This window comes from Gymnodraco acuticeps, unplaced genomic scaffold (genome assembly GCF_902827175.1).
Source record: "Gymnodraco acuticeps unplaced genomic scaffold, fGymAcu1.1, whole genome shotgun sequence".
NCBI classification, from domain to species: Eukaryota; Metazoa; Chordata; class Actinopteri; order Perciformes; family Bathydraconidae; genus Gymnodraco; species Gymnodraco acuticeps.
Genome location: NW_022991219.1, coordinates 1,263,915 through 1,281,609, shown reverse-complemented (window position 1 = coordinate 1,281,609; position 17,695 = coordinate 1,263,915). Strand labels below are relative to the sequence as shown.

General features: G+C 44.0%; 1 protein-coding gene across 6 annotated transcripts in view; it reads right to left on the bottom strand.

The window, feature by feature from the left end:
* Positions 1-17,453, bottom strand: part of LOC117561683 (adhesion G protein-coupled receptor L1-like) — a 29,157-nt gene extending 11,704 nt beyond the window's left edge. For 2 of the 6 annotated variants that reach the window (XM_034239231.1, XM_034239234.1), the window contains exons 1-9: positions 16,537-16,589; positions 8,080-8,199; positions 6,356-6,569; positions 5,763-5,872; positions 5,031-5,045; positions 3,484-3,691; positions 2,083-2,347; positions 1,650-1,989; positions 609-902 (exon numbers count right to left, since the gene is read on the bottom strand). In XM_034239231.1, the coding sequence (XP_034095122.1) occupies positions 609-902; positions 1,650-1,989; positions 2,083-2,347; positions 3,484-3,691; positions 5,031-5,045; positions 5,763-5,872; positions 6,356-6,569; positions 8,080-8,149 (1,516 nt within the window). In that variant the 5' untranslated portion in view covers positions 8,150-8,199; positions 16,537-16,589. Of the gene's footprint in view, positions 1-608; positions 903-1,649; positions 1,990-2,082; positions 2,348-3,483; positions 3,692-4,436; positions 4,823-5,030; positions 5,046-5,762; positions 5,873-6,355; positions 6,570-8,079; positions 8,200-16,536; positions 16,590-16,770 lie in introns of those variants that run through there. The other 4 variants (XM_034239232.1, XM_034239235.1, XM_034239230.1 and 1 more) reach the window with 3 other exon arrangements.
* Between the last annotated feature and the right edge of the window lie 242 nt (positions 17,454-17,695).

The window sequence follows — 17,695 nt, the reverse complement described above, 5'->3', positions numbered from 1 at the left end:
CTTTAGTCTCGGTTTTAGTATTTATCAACCATACAAACAAACAATTGCTGGCTAATAATAAGCCTTGACTTGTCTGTCTTCCCAAACCAAACACTAAATGTATTGTTAAAAAACAAACTCAAAGCTAAAAGAAGCTAAAAAGCTATGTTAAGCAGTATATTCGAGTGTTGCTCCTTTGCATATTTCATAGAAAACAGGTCTATAGGATCTGTAACACGCCAGTTCTTGAAATTATATATATTTATAAGACAACGCACGTGTTCAGTTAATAAACATGGTTCAATATAAGATTATTCCCCAATGTATCCTCACCTCTGTGCTGAAATCATGTTCAAAGCATTTCACATGATGAGGGCTAGGTAAAATGCACCACAGGCTTATCTACATCATCTCCAAAACAGCTTTAGGTCAGAGGGAGCGCTTGGCTGAGGAAGACAGCTGCACAGCGAGAGGAAGAGTTGATGAACCCTGTTTCTCTTCACACTGTAACCTCTCTCTTCTCCTCCCCTCTCATCTGAGGGCAGGTTCAAAGAGGGGACATCCGACTACATTTCAAAGGGAAACCAGATACACACACTGAACGCAACACACAGCCTGGCAGCACCTACCCAGTGAGCCTTTGGGGCAGGGTCTCTCCACCGACTCTCCCTTCAGCGTCGGGGGCCACTGCACCCCTCGTGCCACGCGGCCCTCACATCCGCTCACCTGACCGGGGCCCCCGGGGGCCATGGGGACACGCAGAGGGGGACGTGGAGTCAGAGGGACCATGGCTGTGATGGGCCGCTGGTCAAAGGGTCCTCTGTTGATGACGCCTATGGGGTGAGAGGCGGAGGGGCGCACCGGGGCCAGCGCCACAGTGGCGGTGTACGAGCGCACGGTCGTCATCAGAGAGGAGAGCGGACCTGGAGGGGCGGGAACACTGTTGGTTCTCTAGTTTCATCAGGTTTTATTGTCATATGCACATAAGCTACAGAGTAGAAATGGCAATGACATTCTTCTGACCCAAGCTCCTCCAACAATGCAACATATATAATAAAATACAAAGAAATAGAGCAAGAAGAAGTATTTACAATACATGTAAATAGAATATGATATGTACAAGAACAGAATATGAAATTAAAACATATATATTAAAGGTCACCTATTATGACAAAATCCATCCTTTTATACATAAACATGTGTCCCCTCTGTGTAAAGAGATTCTGAAAGAAAAAAGATTTGCTCACTTTTTGTCCTGATCCATTTATATAAAAACATGTCTGTCATAACGATGTTTTGGCTTGTGTAACCATTAGCCAATCACCAACCAAGGTAACACCCCCCACCTTATCCCCTGAATCTCCTCCTAGAGCCCCATTGTGTTCTTTTTAACCAAATCTCTCTCAGAGGGGCGTGGGGAGGGGCTCCTTATTTTCATCTAAAGTAACAGACAGAGAATCAGCACTTTGGAAACAGGGCTGAAACAGAGGGGTTTATGGGATGCTACAATGATCTGTTTGGTGTTTGGAGCCAAATACTTCAGAGACTTATTTTGTATATATCTGAGACCTATAATATATTGATGAAAAACAGTATAATAGGGGACCTTTAAGACTAAATGAAATACGATTTATTGCGGTTAAAAACACAAGTGCACCAGGTCTACAAACCTTTAGTTGGCGGGGGCGGGGTGAACTGCAGCGGGTATCTCAGCACGTAGTAGTTATTCCACACGTACAGCTGGTTGTCTCTGGGGTTGTAGTCTATGGAGGAGATGTACTGGTACGGGTTGGGGAAGGGTATCTGAACGGGCAGCTCCTGTCCTCGGCTCGTGTCGTAGGCGTAGATCACCATGTCGCTGCCGACCCGGCCCTCCGCCTGCCCCTCGTCGTCCTGGAAGACGGAGCGCACAGCGTAGAGCACGCCACAGGCCATGAAGGCGTTGCTCGCCCCACGCTTATCGAATCCTGTAGCCCACGTACCCTCGAAGCGCAGGGTGTATGGGTTGATCTGAATAAGGAGAGAAGACATCAACATGAGTCAGTAATACAACTCCTTCTCTTTCCTGTCTCCACTCATCGATCTGTTTTCCTTCTGCCGTACCTGGCTGACCACGATGCGTCCGTTATTGGCTTCAGTGGAGTAGATCACCCAAAGGCCGTTCTCGTCCACCGCCAGATCGATGTCTGACTTCCCCCCCCAGCGGTAAGGCGAGGTGTCGTGGTAGTTGGCATTGACCACCACTGCCTCGCCGCTCTTGATGCGTGTCCTAAGGTCGTATTTGACAAGGTTGCGCGTTCGCTCCTTGTTATAGAACACAGCGCCATCGTACACCACGAAGCCTGTACCGTCCACACGGCTAGGCAACCTAGAACAGAACATTTTGGAAAATGTGAATTGATGTTATTCATATTTTTTATTAGGAGAGTTAAATGAAAACCCTTTTTTTCTCAATCAGATTCTTATCATGCCTACTGAACACACAGTAATAACAATTTTGGTCACATTAAAGATTTTTGCATTTATGTCCATTATGTGCTGCTGTCCCTGGTCTGATATGAACCGTTGTTAAAAAAGATAACACATGATCACTGCATCCATTGTGCAAGATTAAATCAAAAAGGGAAATATTCGTTTCATTTGGAGACAATTTGAAGTGCAATTAACCATAAAGATACCAACTCAAAACAGCACGTTGTCCCGGACAATACAAACTACTTCATAGACAAGTAAATATATATTTGTGTTAACACATTAAATGTGTAACAGAATTTATAAATCGCACCAAGAATTGGGTTTGATCTAATAAAAAACGTAAAGATTTCAAACTTTAACTTTCGGTTAACGCTTGGTGCTTATTTAGTCATAGATATTTCATTTCTCATGGATTTTAAGGTGCTTTTATTCTATCTGTTCATTTAGAAAGTAATTGTTGCTCTATACCAGTGCTTCTCAAAGTGTGGTCCGCGGACCACTGGTGGTCCGTGAGCGCCCCCTAGTGGTCCGTGAGTATATTGGTAAAATTTCACATTTTAAATAAATAAATACATTTAAGTTTTCCGCACGCTCGCGCGAATATCTCCGCAATGGAGCGAGCTTAAGTTTCACTTTCGATTGCATCATATAGCCCAGCGCAACACTTTGATCACACATGTTGCCACTTCTTTGTACCAATTTCAGGCGATTTGTAATCTGTTCTAGAAAAACGATGTGTTTTGGGATATTTGTGGAGTTAGGTGGTCCGCGAGTGTTTTTTTATTGGATAAGTGGTCCTTGGTATGAAAAAGTTTGAGAAACACTGCTCTATACCCATTTTTAATTGATTGGGCTGAGCGTGAAATTAGCCCTGAATTACTAATAATTTTTATTTTAAATTAAACCATGCAGTTTGTCTTGTACGAATAGATGAATCGTTAATTAGATTTTCCCAACGCCAGTCACAAGTGTACAAAGCCCAAGGTCCTTTCTCCAGCTTCACAAAGAGAACACTCAGACATGACTCACTTATAAGTGGTGGTGACTCTGTTTTGGCGGTAGTCGTCCCAGGAGGCGTACTCGTACAGCACCTCCGTCCTATAGGGCGTCCACGGCATGACATACAGCCTATCGCCTGCCTGCAGAGGGTCCTTACACCACGCCCCCGACTGATGCTCTGCCTCCAGGAGAGAGGAGGCCGGCTGGATGCTGAGCAGCGAGCCGGGACACACGAAAACTGGGAGACGGGAGTTAGGAAGGGGGAAGACAGCAGGATGTGAGAAAAGAAAGAGAAAGAGGGAGGGAGAAGAAGAAGAGGAGGAGGAGGAGGTGAGGGGGGGGGAAAGAGTGGGAAGATAGCGGAGGCAGGTGCGGGGAGAAAATGGATCGATGCATGAAAAATGGATCGAATTAGATGCAGTTGATGCAGCAGGAAAAAGAAAACAGAATGAAGAGAAAGAGAGAGAGGGAATTAAAACACCTGTGCTGATCTCGAGAGGCAAGCAACAGAAGACACGTACAAGTGTTGCAAATCACACACTGTTAGCGTGTGCGTGTGTGTGTGTGTGTGTGTGTGTGTGTGTGTGTGTGTGTGTGTGTGTGTGTGTGTGTGTGTGTGTGTGGTGAGTAATACGACAGGGACACTGCAATGAAAGGTGTGTGAGTGTTGTATGTGCTTTGTTTTGATTGTGTATGCATGTGTGTGTGGGTTAGTGCAAAAAGAGTAAAAAAGAGTGTGAGGTAGAATCAGGGACGCAGAAGGTGGGGCTACATGTTGCCTTGAAGTGAATGAGAGGGCAGGTTAGTTTACGCCAAGCACAACGATTGATCCACCCACATGTCAATGAACACATATGTTTACTGTACAGTCTCACACTGGCATGCAAATAGGCATGCACACACACACACACACGCACACACACACTCACGCACAGAAGCAGTGCTTGGTAAGCACACATCCAGAAGGATATACAATCACACACATTTGGTCTTATTTTTCCTATGAAGATAAATAAGGGGCTCTTCCTATAAGGGAAGAAAAGGGAAAATAAGCATGAAGAGGATGATCAGACAAGTAGGAAGGAATGATTGGAAGGAATGATTGGTAAGAAAGAAAAAGAGAAAAGAAGAAAGGAAGGAAGACAAATGTGCTTGTTTGTAAGAAAATAGAGTGAAGGAGAGAAGAGGTAAGAAGAAAATGTTGTTTGTTTGTGTTAGTAGGCGTGTTTTTGTTTGTGTGTGCACTGAGGAGCCGGGGGAGAGACATAAGAGACAGAGAGATCGACCAGCAAGAGAGGAAGAAGCTGGAGAGAGAAGGAAAGAGAGCAGAGAGAAACTAGGTGCAGAACCTGGATCAAATTGGATAAAAGGACGGGTTTCAACAACGAGAGATAGATAGAAATGGGGGGGAAAAAATATATGAAAATGAAAAAAAGGGGGCAACATCCAGCATGACTACGAAACAACGTCCTAGGGTAGGAGGAAGAGAGAGATGGCAGGAGAGAGGAAGAGAAGGAGAGAAAAGAGGGGGGTCGGGGGTAAGGAGAGATCAAGATGCTACAATGTTTTGTCTTTACCTTTTTGGTCCACTTCTACTCAAGCATAGGAAAAAAAGAGGGAGAGAAAGAAAGAGAAGTCAGAGGGTGAAAGAAGGGAAGTAAAGAAAAGCAAGCAAGAGAGAAAGGAAGAAAAAAAGAGAGGAAGAAAGAAAGAATTGCACAGATAAAGACTTTGGAACTCACTCTCACCACAAACTTTTTAGGTTCACATAAAAAGAAAGAAGAAGCAGAAAAAGAGATCCAGCATATCTCCCCCTCCTCTACCCCCCCCCCCCAGCCTCCCCTCTTTACCCTCCCCTGATCTCTCCTCCCCTCAATCAGGCTCCTGTGGAGAAAAGAGAGCAACTCCTGTGGCGTGAATCTGAAAAAGAAAACACACGCCGCATGCATGCGCAAGTGCGTCCGTGCACTCTCGCACGCACGCACACACACATACACACACACACACACACACACACACACACACACACACACACACACACACACACACACACACACACACACACAACACACATTATGCAAATGTAATATAGTTTTCCCTTTTTACTGTCTCCATCCAACTTTTGATTTATAATTCACAAACACGCACACCCTGAGAAAAAAACAAACAACTCCTCTATCACTCAACCTCTCAGTCCATAAGTCAGAACATCCCAATGCAGCGAGACAAAACCATGTTACATCTCTCACGCATATATCTGCGTGTTGTGTGTGGGTTTATTTGTGTTTGGATAATATATGCATACTCACTGTAAGGGACACATTCATACTGGATCTCCAGGTACTTGTATGTTCCAGGACAGGGGTCTGGGAAGACGTCGACCCCGGCCACCACCACACACTGAGTCCTGTTGTTACACCTGGGGGGGGGATGTATGAGTGAAAAGGGATGATAGAGAGAGAAAACAAAGGAGGGAGGGAGAGTGATTAACAGACAGGAAAGGGAAAGCAAAGGACACTCCATTTGTCTACTCTCCCTCTCCCCCTCGCTGACTATTGATCACTTCTTCTAGGAAAACACTGCTGAGTACACAGCTAGTAGTGCAGCCAGGCACTCAGACTCAGCTGGAGAGATTACTGCACTCGCACACACACACACACACCCCCCCACACACACACTCACGACACACAAGTATTGGCTTTGTCTAACGTTTCTTCTGACATGAATCCGCACGTATGTTGGCGTTGCACGCATGCTGTATGTAGGAAACAATAGATGCTTTAATTGATTGGCTTAACTGCTTCCCAAATGTTTGCAAATACGCAAATGGCCCGATTTGCGTCTGCTGGATGATTTAAGATCTCACTCAAACACAACATGTGTAAATCCGGCACATACACACCTCTGTGCCATAATCTTGAGTGCATCAGGGAGGTAACACTGCGTGTTCTCCATCTGGAAAGGGTCTGCGTCACAGATCTTGTCATCGGTGCGTCCATAGTTGGCGGTCTCCACCATCACGACATCACTTCCTGGGCAGCGCAGCTCTATGGGGTAACCCTCGCACGCCAGCTCCCTGCGCAGCAGCCCGAACGGCATGGCGGCCCGGGACATAGCTGCTCATGAGGGGGGGGGAGGTGAGGGAGATGGGGTTGGGGGGGTAGGATGAGGCAGAGTGCAAAAGGGTGGAGGAAGGAAGAAAAGAGGGAGTTTTTATTGGAAAGTACAATTAGCATTTACCTTGTTTGCTAATCAGTTAATGGATGAATATTCAGAGTAATGTAGTAATGAGTAGCAGCCTGTGTGACAATGACTTTCAGGACCAAGGCCCGATCAGACCATATCCAAGTCTGACAACTCTATAGGGGCTGATTTTTTGTTTACCTGTTTTAATTACAATAGTGCTTAAAGTGACACACAACCTTCTCAGGTTAGAAGCTGCTTGCTGTCTGCTCTGCAGCTACACCAGGGACTACATTCAACCAATCATCCCCATGTTGTAATTAGAGGGGCGTTAGAGGGTGGCAACACTGCCTAGTTGGTGATGAGAGCTTCTTATCTATGCGGATTCAAATAATGCCGTTATGTTTGTTTGCTAAATTGTGAATTTCCTCTCAAAGCAGCTGTTTATAATTCAAGCATACATACCTCAAGATATGTAATAAGCTATGAGCAACACACTCCTACGATCTACCCATGTTGACATGTACGTGTAATTTAGATACCTCACTCTGCTTTGCTCGATGCAAACATGGTGATACCTGCCTTGGTGCAAGCACACATATTGTCACATTTACTCTGGCAGTATTCCCAGGTGAAGCATGATTGTTGACATAAATCACACTACACCTCCACTGTGACACCTGCATGCGATGTGATGCGTGGGCACACGTGTTGTGAAGTCTTTGGGGGCAATAAAGCTTATACTACTGCCTGTCAGAGGCTCGGTAAACTCAAGTCGAGAAAAACAAGATATAATTATGATTTCTTTTCTTTTCTTTGAAGGCTCTCTTTGTCATGTCTGTGAGTGTGTGTGTGTGTGTGTGTGTGTGTGTGTGTGTGTGTGTGTGTGTGGTGTGTGTGTGTGTGTGTGTGTGTGTGTGTGTGTATACTCCCTTAACTGCCATATTAATCCGTGTAAACCATGTTCATTGAATAAAATCACATTAGCATTATCTTAATCCGCTTGTTCACATGATGCTGAGTATCATGTACACATGGAAAGGTGTTTTGCCGCTTCAGGATTAGAGCCTCTTTCTCAGCGAACAGGTCTGTGTGATCAGTATGCTGCTGGTGTTCTGTAACTGTCCGTGGTGCTGAATGACTGATTGTTTATTAACTAGGCGCTCTGGGCGGCTTCTGAAGAAACTCCCTGTGGCAAGCTGCACACTTCAAATGTTCTGGTGAGCTTGTTTTTGTTATGTAGGTCACCGGATGACTTTGCCTTTCTCTACAGGAAGTGGGCTGAGTTACACTTTTCGACTTTGCCAAACAATGACTTCAACTTGAGTCACACAAGCACCATCCATTTCTTCCTCTTCCAAATGTGATTCATTCTGCTGTTTTGCTGTGTCAGGTTCAAAACCATCACGTGATACATACTACCCTCAGTGCCGGGAAGCTTACCTTGGCTGGAGGGGGCGACGTGAGCCAGAGTGAGCACACACACCCCCAGGAACCACAGGGACGCAGCCATGCTGGGCAGGAAGAGTTAGGACGTCACACCACCAGCCGCGTTAGGAGAGCCTGGGGAGGGAGCAGAGTGAGACTGAGAGGGAAGAAGTGCACCTCTCCTTGTGTGATCAGTGTGTTTCTGTGGGTGTGTTGGATACTCCATAACACACACTGACAGTGAAAGAGTGCACGTGACAAAACACGGCCGTGTGGGAGGGGACAGAATAATACAGAGAGGAGAAAGAGATAAGAGTTAAGCATTCGGTGCAGCGAAAAGTCCCTCAATCTGCTGTTACCATGGTGATAGCACGGTGCAGTCTGAAGGAGTGAGAGATGGATGTGCTGCGTGCGTGTGTGTGTCTTTGTGAGTGAAAGCACACGCATGTGAGTTCGTGTTTTAAATCTGTAATTAGCAAGAAGGAACCACTGACCCATAAAAGAGTCTTAATCTTACTATCACACACACATACATTTTACTATCACACACACACACACACACAGATGAGAGGGGATGGGCTCAGTTTAGGCCACTTTTCAGTAATCCTGAATGAATTATGTCGTACAGACATCTCTTCCGCAGCAGGGGTAACAAGGTAAACAGCTGACGGAGGCCGCAGGTGATGGGAGGGCGATGTGGAGAGGGAACATACGGGACGCAGGCGGGCGAGACACAAGAGAACAACAGTAATATGACTCCTTAATATAGACTGAACTCTTGGCCCCGGACAGAAGGGAGGATGGAGGCTGAATCGCATCGTGCACGACATTACAATTATTTATTTTCTCCTGCTTAGCTGGACAATCTGCTGCTGCAGAGTGTGCACAGTCTCCAGTGTGTGTGTGTGTGTGTGTGTGTGTGTGTGTGTGTGTGTGTGTGTGTGTGTGTGTACATGTGTGCTTGCCTGTGTCTGTTTCTAACTTGCTTTTCTCTCCGTCTTCATGTTAGATAATGATGGCAGACAGATTTAGGTCACTACTCAACAAATGTCCAACATGCATTCAAAGACTTGTGCTTGTACAGGGCACACACAAGCAAACACGCACACACAAACACACACACACACAAATACACACACACGCTGACACACAAGAAAGAGAAGAGAGACCTCTGCCTTATTTAAGTCCACTGAACCAACAAGACTGTAATAAAGGCCTCAGGACCCCTGTGATACACACACACACACACACACACACACACACACACACACACACACACACACACACACACACACACACACACACACACACACCAAAGATAGTACATTTAAGACTCGCCAGAAAGAGAACCTTCCGTTTTTTCTTCACATACACACACATGCACACACACACACACACAATATAGGTCTCATCACATCCAAAACCCTTATGGAAGCATGTTCCTTTGCTTGCAACCCCCACGCTCTCTTGCTCTCTCTCTCTCTCTCTCTCTCTCTCTCTCTCTCTCTCTCTCTCTCTCTCTCTCTCTCTCTCCTCTCCTCTCTCTCTCTCTCTCTCATCTCTCTCTCTCTCACCCTTAAGTGTTGAGGCAGGGTAAGTAGAGCAAGGACACTGATGGGCCTTGACAAAGCCACACACCCTGTTCGCAGCACCATGCTCCATGCCTGCAACCAAACCCCAGCCCCAGGCCACCGGCCGGCCTACTTGGAGGAGCAGCACTCTCTAAGTGAGAGTGTGTGAGGAGTAACTCAACCAGGAGGGGAACTGCATTTATTTTCATGTATCTAACTTTGTTAACAGAAAATGTAGCAACATTTTTGTATCAAACGAAGCTCTTCGTTTTGGGCTTATGGGTTGTTGAGATCACATGTCTCTGACTGACGGCTTGTTACAACGCTCTCTTTCAAATACAAGACCACCAAACAAACCATGCGATCTTTGCAAACTTTGAGATCTGCTATAAAGTCATGGGGGTTTGATCAGAGTTAGGCTTCAGGTTATTCGCTGGTTCTGGCTCTTCGCATGTGAGGATTTGATACTCTTTTTGTGTTTGTCAAAAATGTAAATTGGATATAATTTATGCAATGGATATGACATCGATATGAGACCAGATATCGACAATCATTTTTGGAAAAGTGTTGTCTTTTCCTGTTTACAATGGCTGCAATGTCATTTTCTGAGATGAGTAGACTGTCCTATTTGTTGTTATTTTTCCGTTTCCAAATAGCCATTATATCCATATGCATCATGTTATTGCAGATTATTGATCAAAAATCTCATTGGGTAAATATTTTGAGAAAGCACTGACTGTCAATCTTACAATATTGTTGCAATATCGATGTATTAGTTCTTCATTTTCTTCCTATTACCCAGCCAAATGTTGTACTACAGACTAGTTCAGTATTATCTGACATTTCACATATTTAAATAAATGTAAGATAACAAGTTAGGGAAAAGATAATATCATGAGAATACTCTTAACACGAACCACTAAGAAGCTGATATGTTAAACAGGAGGTTTGATATTCAAGCAATACATATTGAAGAAAGCGTCACTGCTGTGGTGGTCAGCAAGAAAAAACCTGAAAGCCATTAACGTCAACCTGTTGGAAATCATTCAAACTGATGTGAAACTACGCCAGTTACACAGATTCACACTACGGGAGGCAGAGGCCATAACACACACAGCAGAGAGGGGGAGATGGAGAGAGGGAGGGAGAGTAACCTCCCCCCCGTTGGTCAGAGAGCTATCGTTGCCTGAGGGCAGATCACTATGAAGCACAAAGCGACAAAACAGCCTTGTAGTGTTATGCTCCTAATGGAAGAATGAACGTGTGTGTGTGGTGTGTGTGTGTGTGTGTGTGTGTGGTGTGTGTGTGTGTGTGTGTGTGTGTGTGTGTGTGTGTGTGTGTGAGGGAGGGAGAGGCAGAGAGATTAGACTTCTGAAAGCACAGCGATGGCGAAAGCTTTATTGGCTGAAATTCTTTTTTTAATAACAATGGTGTCAAGAAATGTTCTTGTTGCCGTGGACATTATTTAAGGCTTAGGAGAGGATTTTGGAACACACTACTACAGTGCCCTCTATTTCAGACCGTTGACCTCTACAGCTCCCAGAGGGCTGAAGCCTACTCGCCGCAGTCAGAGCCACTTACAGGGCTTTAGAGCCTGGATGTGTGTCTGGTCGATGCGTGACCCTGGGGAATGGAGGTGTCGCCCGATGTCAATCGTTTGCTTGTTGCAGGCACGAATCAGAGGCCACGCTTAGAGCCAAGATCAGGGGCCTCATTTATAAAGCATTGCGTAGGATTCACATGGGAAGGTTGCTTACGTAGGACAAAGCAAATAAATACGCAGACACTTTCCGATTCATAAAACACTGCGTACCGGCGTAGGACTTGCGTACGGCACATCCTACGCCGGTTTCCCTTTATAAATCATAATCAACTCAAAATGCGGCGCAGCTTTTGCGGGCTTCACGTAACGCCCATATTTGCCTAAAGAAACGCCCATTCATTCATTTTGACTGACTGCATGAAGAAGATCGCAGGAAATGACGACAGAACAGCTAAAAAAGACATCTCACACCAAGTTTGTTTTTTATAAGTCGCAAACATTGCGTAGAAACTGGCGTACGCCATCTTTTGAGCGTACGCACCGTTTATAAATGAGGCCCCAGGGCATTACGACCTGCACTGCATGTTTGAGAAGTCATTCTATTTATTTCACCTAAAGAACTGAGTCTCTTCTGAAGGCTGCAGGGAGGTGGATTAAATATTAATAGGTTCCCTCACATATTTATCAAGATCGTAGTGTTGCCCTCAGCACTCGCTCTGTGACTTAAAAGCACACAGTGCATTAGTGCCATATAAGCACTTTCTGGGTATATGAGAATTTTAGAAGTCTTTGGTCATTTGTCACTGTTTTGTTTTTATCTCATCACCATACATACAGCCTAAAGCAGAATAGATCACCACACACTCTGGGAAGAAATAACCCACGACACCACAGAGTGCTATTAAAGGATAGGGCCACAGTTTTTCTTTAAATCTGTCTTAAAACTGACACCATCATACACGCTTAAAGAGTTATTTGTCGCTGCGATTGTGTCTCCTCTCCATACCGGCGTTGAATTAATTCCCTCTCAGTGTGAACATATGAAGCTTCAGTGGTCTGTACAAAATAATCTGATGACTCTCAACGTGACAGGGCACATCTGAACTGATCTTCTGTACGGTACATGGCAAAGATGGGAAATCTCATGTGTAAATGACTACCAATTTCTCATGTTATTTAGATATTTGTATGAAGAGTTAGTTTAGGATTTAAATATATGCAACATAACACCACTGAGAATTCATTCTTACATGAAACAGTGGACATTGGCTGATGAGAGGCGTCGGCCATGCCTGTTATATTGGATGATATCCCCAGTTGTCGTAACAACTAAAACTGCAGCAATAAGTAAATTGATATCAAATAAATAGAAACTAGTTTGAAAATCAAAATGGTCTTTGAGCAAAATTGGCCATCATTTGCAGACTTCTGCTTCTCAAACGTCATGATTTTAAGCCTTTTTTGTAATACATGGTGGTAACATTAATATGTTTTGGTTTTGGTCCATTAGTCAGACAAAACTAGACATCTGAAGACATCATCTTGGTTCTTTTGAAAAAGGACAACACAAATAATATGTTAATGGGATTTTTCCATTATAAAATGCAACTTTACCTCTTTTGGATCACACCCGCAAAATAATGGAAGTATGATGGATAATCAGTAAAGACAAGCATGTCTGTATTTAAGTATTACATCAATTTTTGTTATACTTCCTAGTTGTGATAACATTTCTTAATTCTCAAATGTATTAAATAAACGTGTGCTGACCCAAACAAGGAGCAGCAAATGGATTGATGTAGTAACCAATCAGAACTCATTAAGTTCAGTTTAAAGATGTACACTTGAGTGGATGAGCTTCGTCGCTCCTGTAGCTAGCAGCAGTGACCGTTTGCTACAGTCCATGATGCTGAACAAACGTCTCTTACATGCAGTCCTCATGCTTTCACTGGGTGCTCATGCAGAGGCTTGTTAACTGGAGTCAGCCACCAGAAACATTTTCTTACAGTCAAAGTTAAACCAATTAAGTGCCTTTTTCTTCCACAAAGTTTGCCTTTTTCTGACTAAATGACCTCTTTGTGTTGACTGCTGAAGCTTCATAATGAACTGTACATGCATTTCTGCAGAGACCGAGGAATGTAGATTCTGCTTTTCTATCTCTTAAATTGGAGTCACGCTAAAAAAAGATCTTGTCATCACCAGTAAGGACAGAATAAGTTTGGTCAGAGATTTCCTCTAAGTGTATTGGACTATTGTGGGCAACACTTGCAAATCAAATGATGTTGCATTCACTCTTTGTTCTCTTTACCCATTAACAGTTCTCCATAGATTTTACATAAATGGAACTTTAGCTTTATATATCAATGTCTAAATATGAAATGACACTCTGTAATATAACATTTTATCCATGTGTCCAACCTTTACACAAGAGGCACAATTACTAGAAATAATAGTATGGTAATACTGTACAACTTATTTGAATAAATGTGATTCATATTATTTAAAGTAGCACACTGTGTTTCTGTGATTAACCGCCACACACTGCTCATAGTTTTCACAATAAAACAGCAGGGAAGTTCTGCAGTAAAGGTCAGAAAGATGTTGTATTTCCTGGAAAATGTTAATTCCAATATGTAAAGTGAACGGGAACCAAATGTCTTGGGGTTGCTTAAATATTCATAATGTATTGCTAATGTTAAATGCATCTTGAGTCGTAGAAACAATGAATAGTTTAGTGCTGTCTGAATGTCACAGAAAGCACAAAAGGGTAATGTATGAGAGCCTCTGATGTTATTGTAAGTCATGAGGATGTTTTCACTGAGGTTAACATTCAATAAAGAACAAACGTGAACAGTATTTCGAGCGGTTACGACCTTGAGTCTGTTGTGCTGCATGCTCTGTCCTGCCTTTTTGCACTAAGTAGGATTTGTTTGTCAGCATAACCTGGAACTACAATATGAGTCCTCACAAATAACAGGATTGCGATCTTACAAAGTCATGGCTATAATGTAAATATTTGTGCATTCTCTGAAATCATTGACGGAGCAGGTGCGTGACAGAGCCTTACACCATCACACCATTATAATAATTTAAAGAGGCAAGAGCATCAGGCAGCTTTTATTTCGGCTATAGGACCATTTATACAGTGAGATGATGGCAGCAATTGGCCGCTCGTCAGAGATTATTCCATAATCCCTTGAATATATGCAGTAGATTTAACCTCCATTGTTTGAGCAGATTTTTTTGTTTGAGGTAATTTCATTACATATATGGTCTGTGACTGCAGGAAATCCAATTTGGATGCAAAACGTTGCACTAAAACATTTAAAAAAGGAAAATTCAATAGTTTTCCAATCTTTGTAGTTGCACAATGATTGCTTTTATTTTACTCAAATTGTCTCTTAAATGTGTTTTTTAAGAAACACATACTAACCCACAGTATATTCCAATATCATAAAATCACATAAATCTAGTACTATGTTTTAGAAATATGAACATTTGTGCTTTTAGGGACATTTGTACAAAAGTTTGGAGAAAAAACCATAATATTCCTACAATGCTTGATAACTGTTTATTTTCCTTCCACAAAGTGTCTAACAAATCAGATTATTGTATTGCTGAACCATCAATCCCAGGAAAACACAACAATAAATCCTGAAGCAAATTACAGCAATCAGTCGATTGGCGGAAATTCAATTTGCCGCTATTTTGATAATTGATTATAACTCATCTCAATAATAAAGAAAGCAAAAATGTCAAAATTCACTGAGTTTAACAATGATTTGCCTTTCTCTGATAGGATTTTCTGTCATATATAATGGTTTTAATTTGACATCCCCTAAACATTTGTTCACTATTTATTTCCTAATTTATTCACTGTTGGTTACTCAGCCAAGTCATTTTTGAGGATTAATCAGTAATTAAAATAATCAGTTTACACCATTATAATAATTTAAATCCTGATGTCTAATCTCCACGATATTAATATTCGACTCATATATCCGCCCACAGGCCTGCGTGCACGCTCGCAGCATAGTGTGTGTGACTGATGCAATGAGACTGATGGGAACCTGGGAGAGGTGGTCAGCCCAGAAAAGACACAAATAGTGTGTTTTACAAGTCAAATCCTCCTGACTGATGTGTGTGTGCGTGTCTGAGTGGTTTAAGCAAATGGATGTTTTTTTCTCCTCAGTGGGTAATGTAAATGATCTCTACATGGATACAAACCTCCCTACCTGTTTTCTCGTGCCCATCTACCATGCACAGCACACACACACAACTAGGAGTCACCTTATTAAAATGTGAGTCCTCTGGCATTTCTACGTATAAATCAGTTCAAATAAATCATCCTACACACACACACACACACACACACACACACACACACACACACACACACACACACACACACATATACACACACACACACACACACACACACACACACACACACACACACACACACACACTCAAGGCTACAACTCAGATATCCAGCCTGACAGAAGAGCCACTGAGACGTTTCTGTCTCCTCTCATCCTCATCCTTGCCTCCTTAAGCTTTCTTCTTGTCTCCTTTCTCCTCTGCATCTGTTTTCTCTTCCTCATCCCCTCTCTGAAATATTGATAATGGACTCTCTCTGTCTCTTTCCCTCCTCATGTTCCCATCTGTGGTGAATCAGCAAACCAAAGTAGCAAACATTCAAACCAAACCTGTGTGTGTGTGTGTGTGTGTGTGTGTGTGTGTGTGTGTGTGTGTGTGTGTGTGTGTGTGTGTGTGCGTGTGTGAGTGTGGTGTGTGTGTGTGTGTGTGTTGTGTGTGTGTGTGTGTGTGTGTGTGTGTGTGTGTGTGTGTGTGTGTGTGTGTGTGTGTGTGTGTGTACACCACTTTCCAATGCAGCACTAGACACGGCAATGAAGGAGAATGATGTGTGCATGTGTTATGAACATAATTCAGCCCACTTGTGACAAACCCCCTCACTGTGGGACAACCTGAGTCATTACGCCACTTTCTCCCTGCACTCCTCTGAGAGGCTAATCACGTGACCATGAATATTTCACATCACCCATCATGCCTCACACTCCTTTACTGACCCAGCTTCAATGGCAACCAGGGCCTGCATCAGATCCCTGTCTGTCCCTCTGTGATCAAATGGCCTCTGACAGCAGCAGCAACAGCACTGTCTTCTCATGAATTGATCATGTGTGTGTGCGTGTATGTGTGTGTGTGTGTGCGCACGCGCGTGTGTGTGTGTGTGTGTGTGTGTGTGTGTGTGTGTGTGTGTGTGTGTGTGTGTGAGAGAGAGAGAGAGACATGAGGGGCGGCGTGCATCCTCATAGCCTATATGAATCCATATCTTACCGTCAATCCTCCGGTTTCCCTCCTCCTCCTCCTCCTCCTCCTCCTCCTCCTCCTCCTCCTCCTCCTCCTCCTCCTCCTCCTCCTCCTCCTCCTCCTCGCTCACTGCGTCTCCCGCATCCCGTCTCTCCGCGCCCTCGTGCACCCACTGTACTCTCCTCCCTTTCTCGCGCTCCTCTCTGCCCGATGCATGAAAAAACTGAAATATTCAATGAGGGGGAAATAAATGGGCGATACCTGCTGCTGGGCTATACGGCAGTCATTAGCGTCCGACAACAACTGGGCGTCCTCGGCCTGGGATCAGTGTCCTGTGTGGGGCTCCGCTGGACCTCACACCCTCCCTCCCTCCCTTTCTCCGTCCTGTTGAAGATCGATGTCTTCCCCGCTGTGCTGTGTGACTGTGCGTCACGTTGGTATCATAATTCCCACGGGTTTCATGCCCAGAGACGGTGCGGCTAGGGCCTTATAGCTCCGATTGGATGAGGGGGGAGTAGTAGAAAAATACGCGAAAACAATAATTAGGCGCAAATTAACACGCAGAGCTGCTCAAGTCTCCCTCCGTCGATTTCTACCGCGCGTCAAGCCCAGTCGTCGTATGTCACCGTTGATCATATTGCATCCTTGCATTTAATGGGGAATAACGTCGACGCGATGACAGCCGCTTTGCATATCCTTGAAGAATCGTGATGAGGCGCAGCAGCACATCAGGACGGGGATGTTGGATGTTGGGCGTCTTTACAAAAAAAGAACAATAGGCAGGAATCGTGCTAGAAAATGGTGCCGTGATCATTAATAAAAAAGACAACAGCTGGATAGGAGATATGAGGTTTTCAGCTCCTGGCCTCGCCTTGCATCCGTCCTTCTCTCTTCTTCTTCTCTCTCTCCATCCGCTGGTCCGCTTGTTGCGCGTTCTGTACTCGAGAGCGCGCAACGCGTGTGTGTGTGCCTTTGTGTGCGCACGTGTGTTTGTGTGTGCGTGTGCGAGACAGTGAGAGGATGCTTCTTCGACTAGATTAACAGGGGTTTGTCTGAGTGAGCAACAATAAGCTGCTGTGTAGGCAAAAGGAGAGGAATATGGACTAAACTGAAATGCTCATGTTTATTTAGGACGCTGTGTTAGATATATGTACGTGCATCTACAATCTTCCATATGGCAACAACA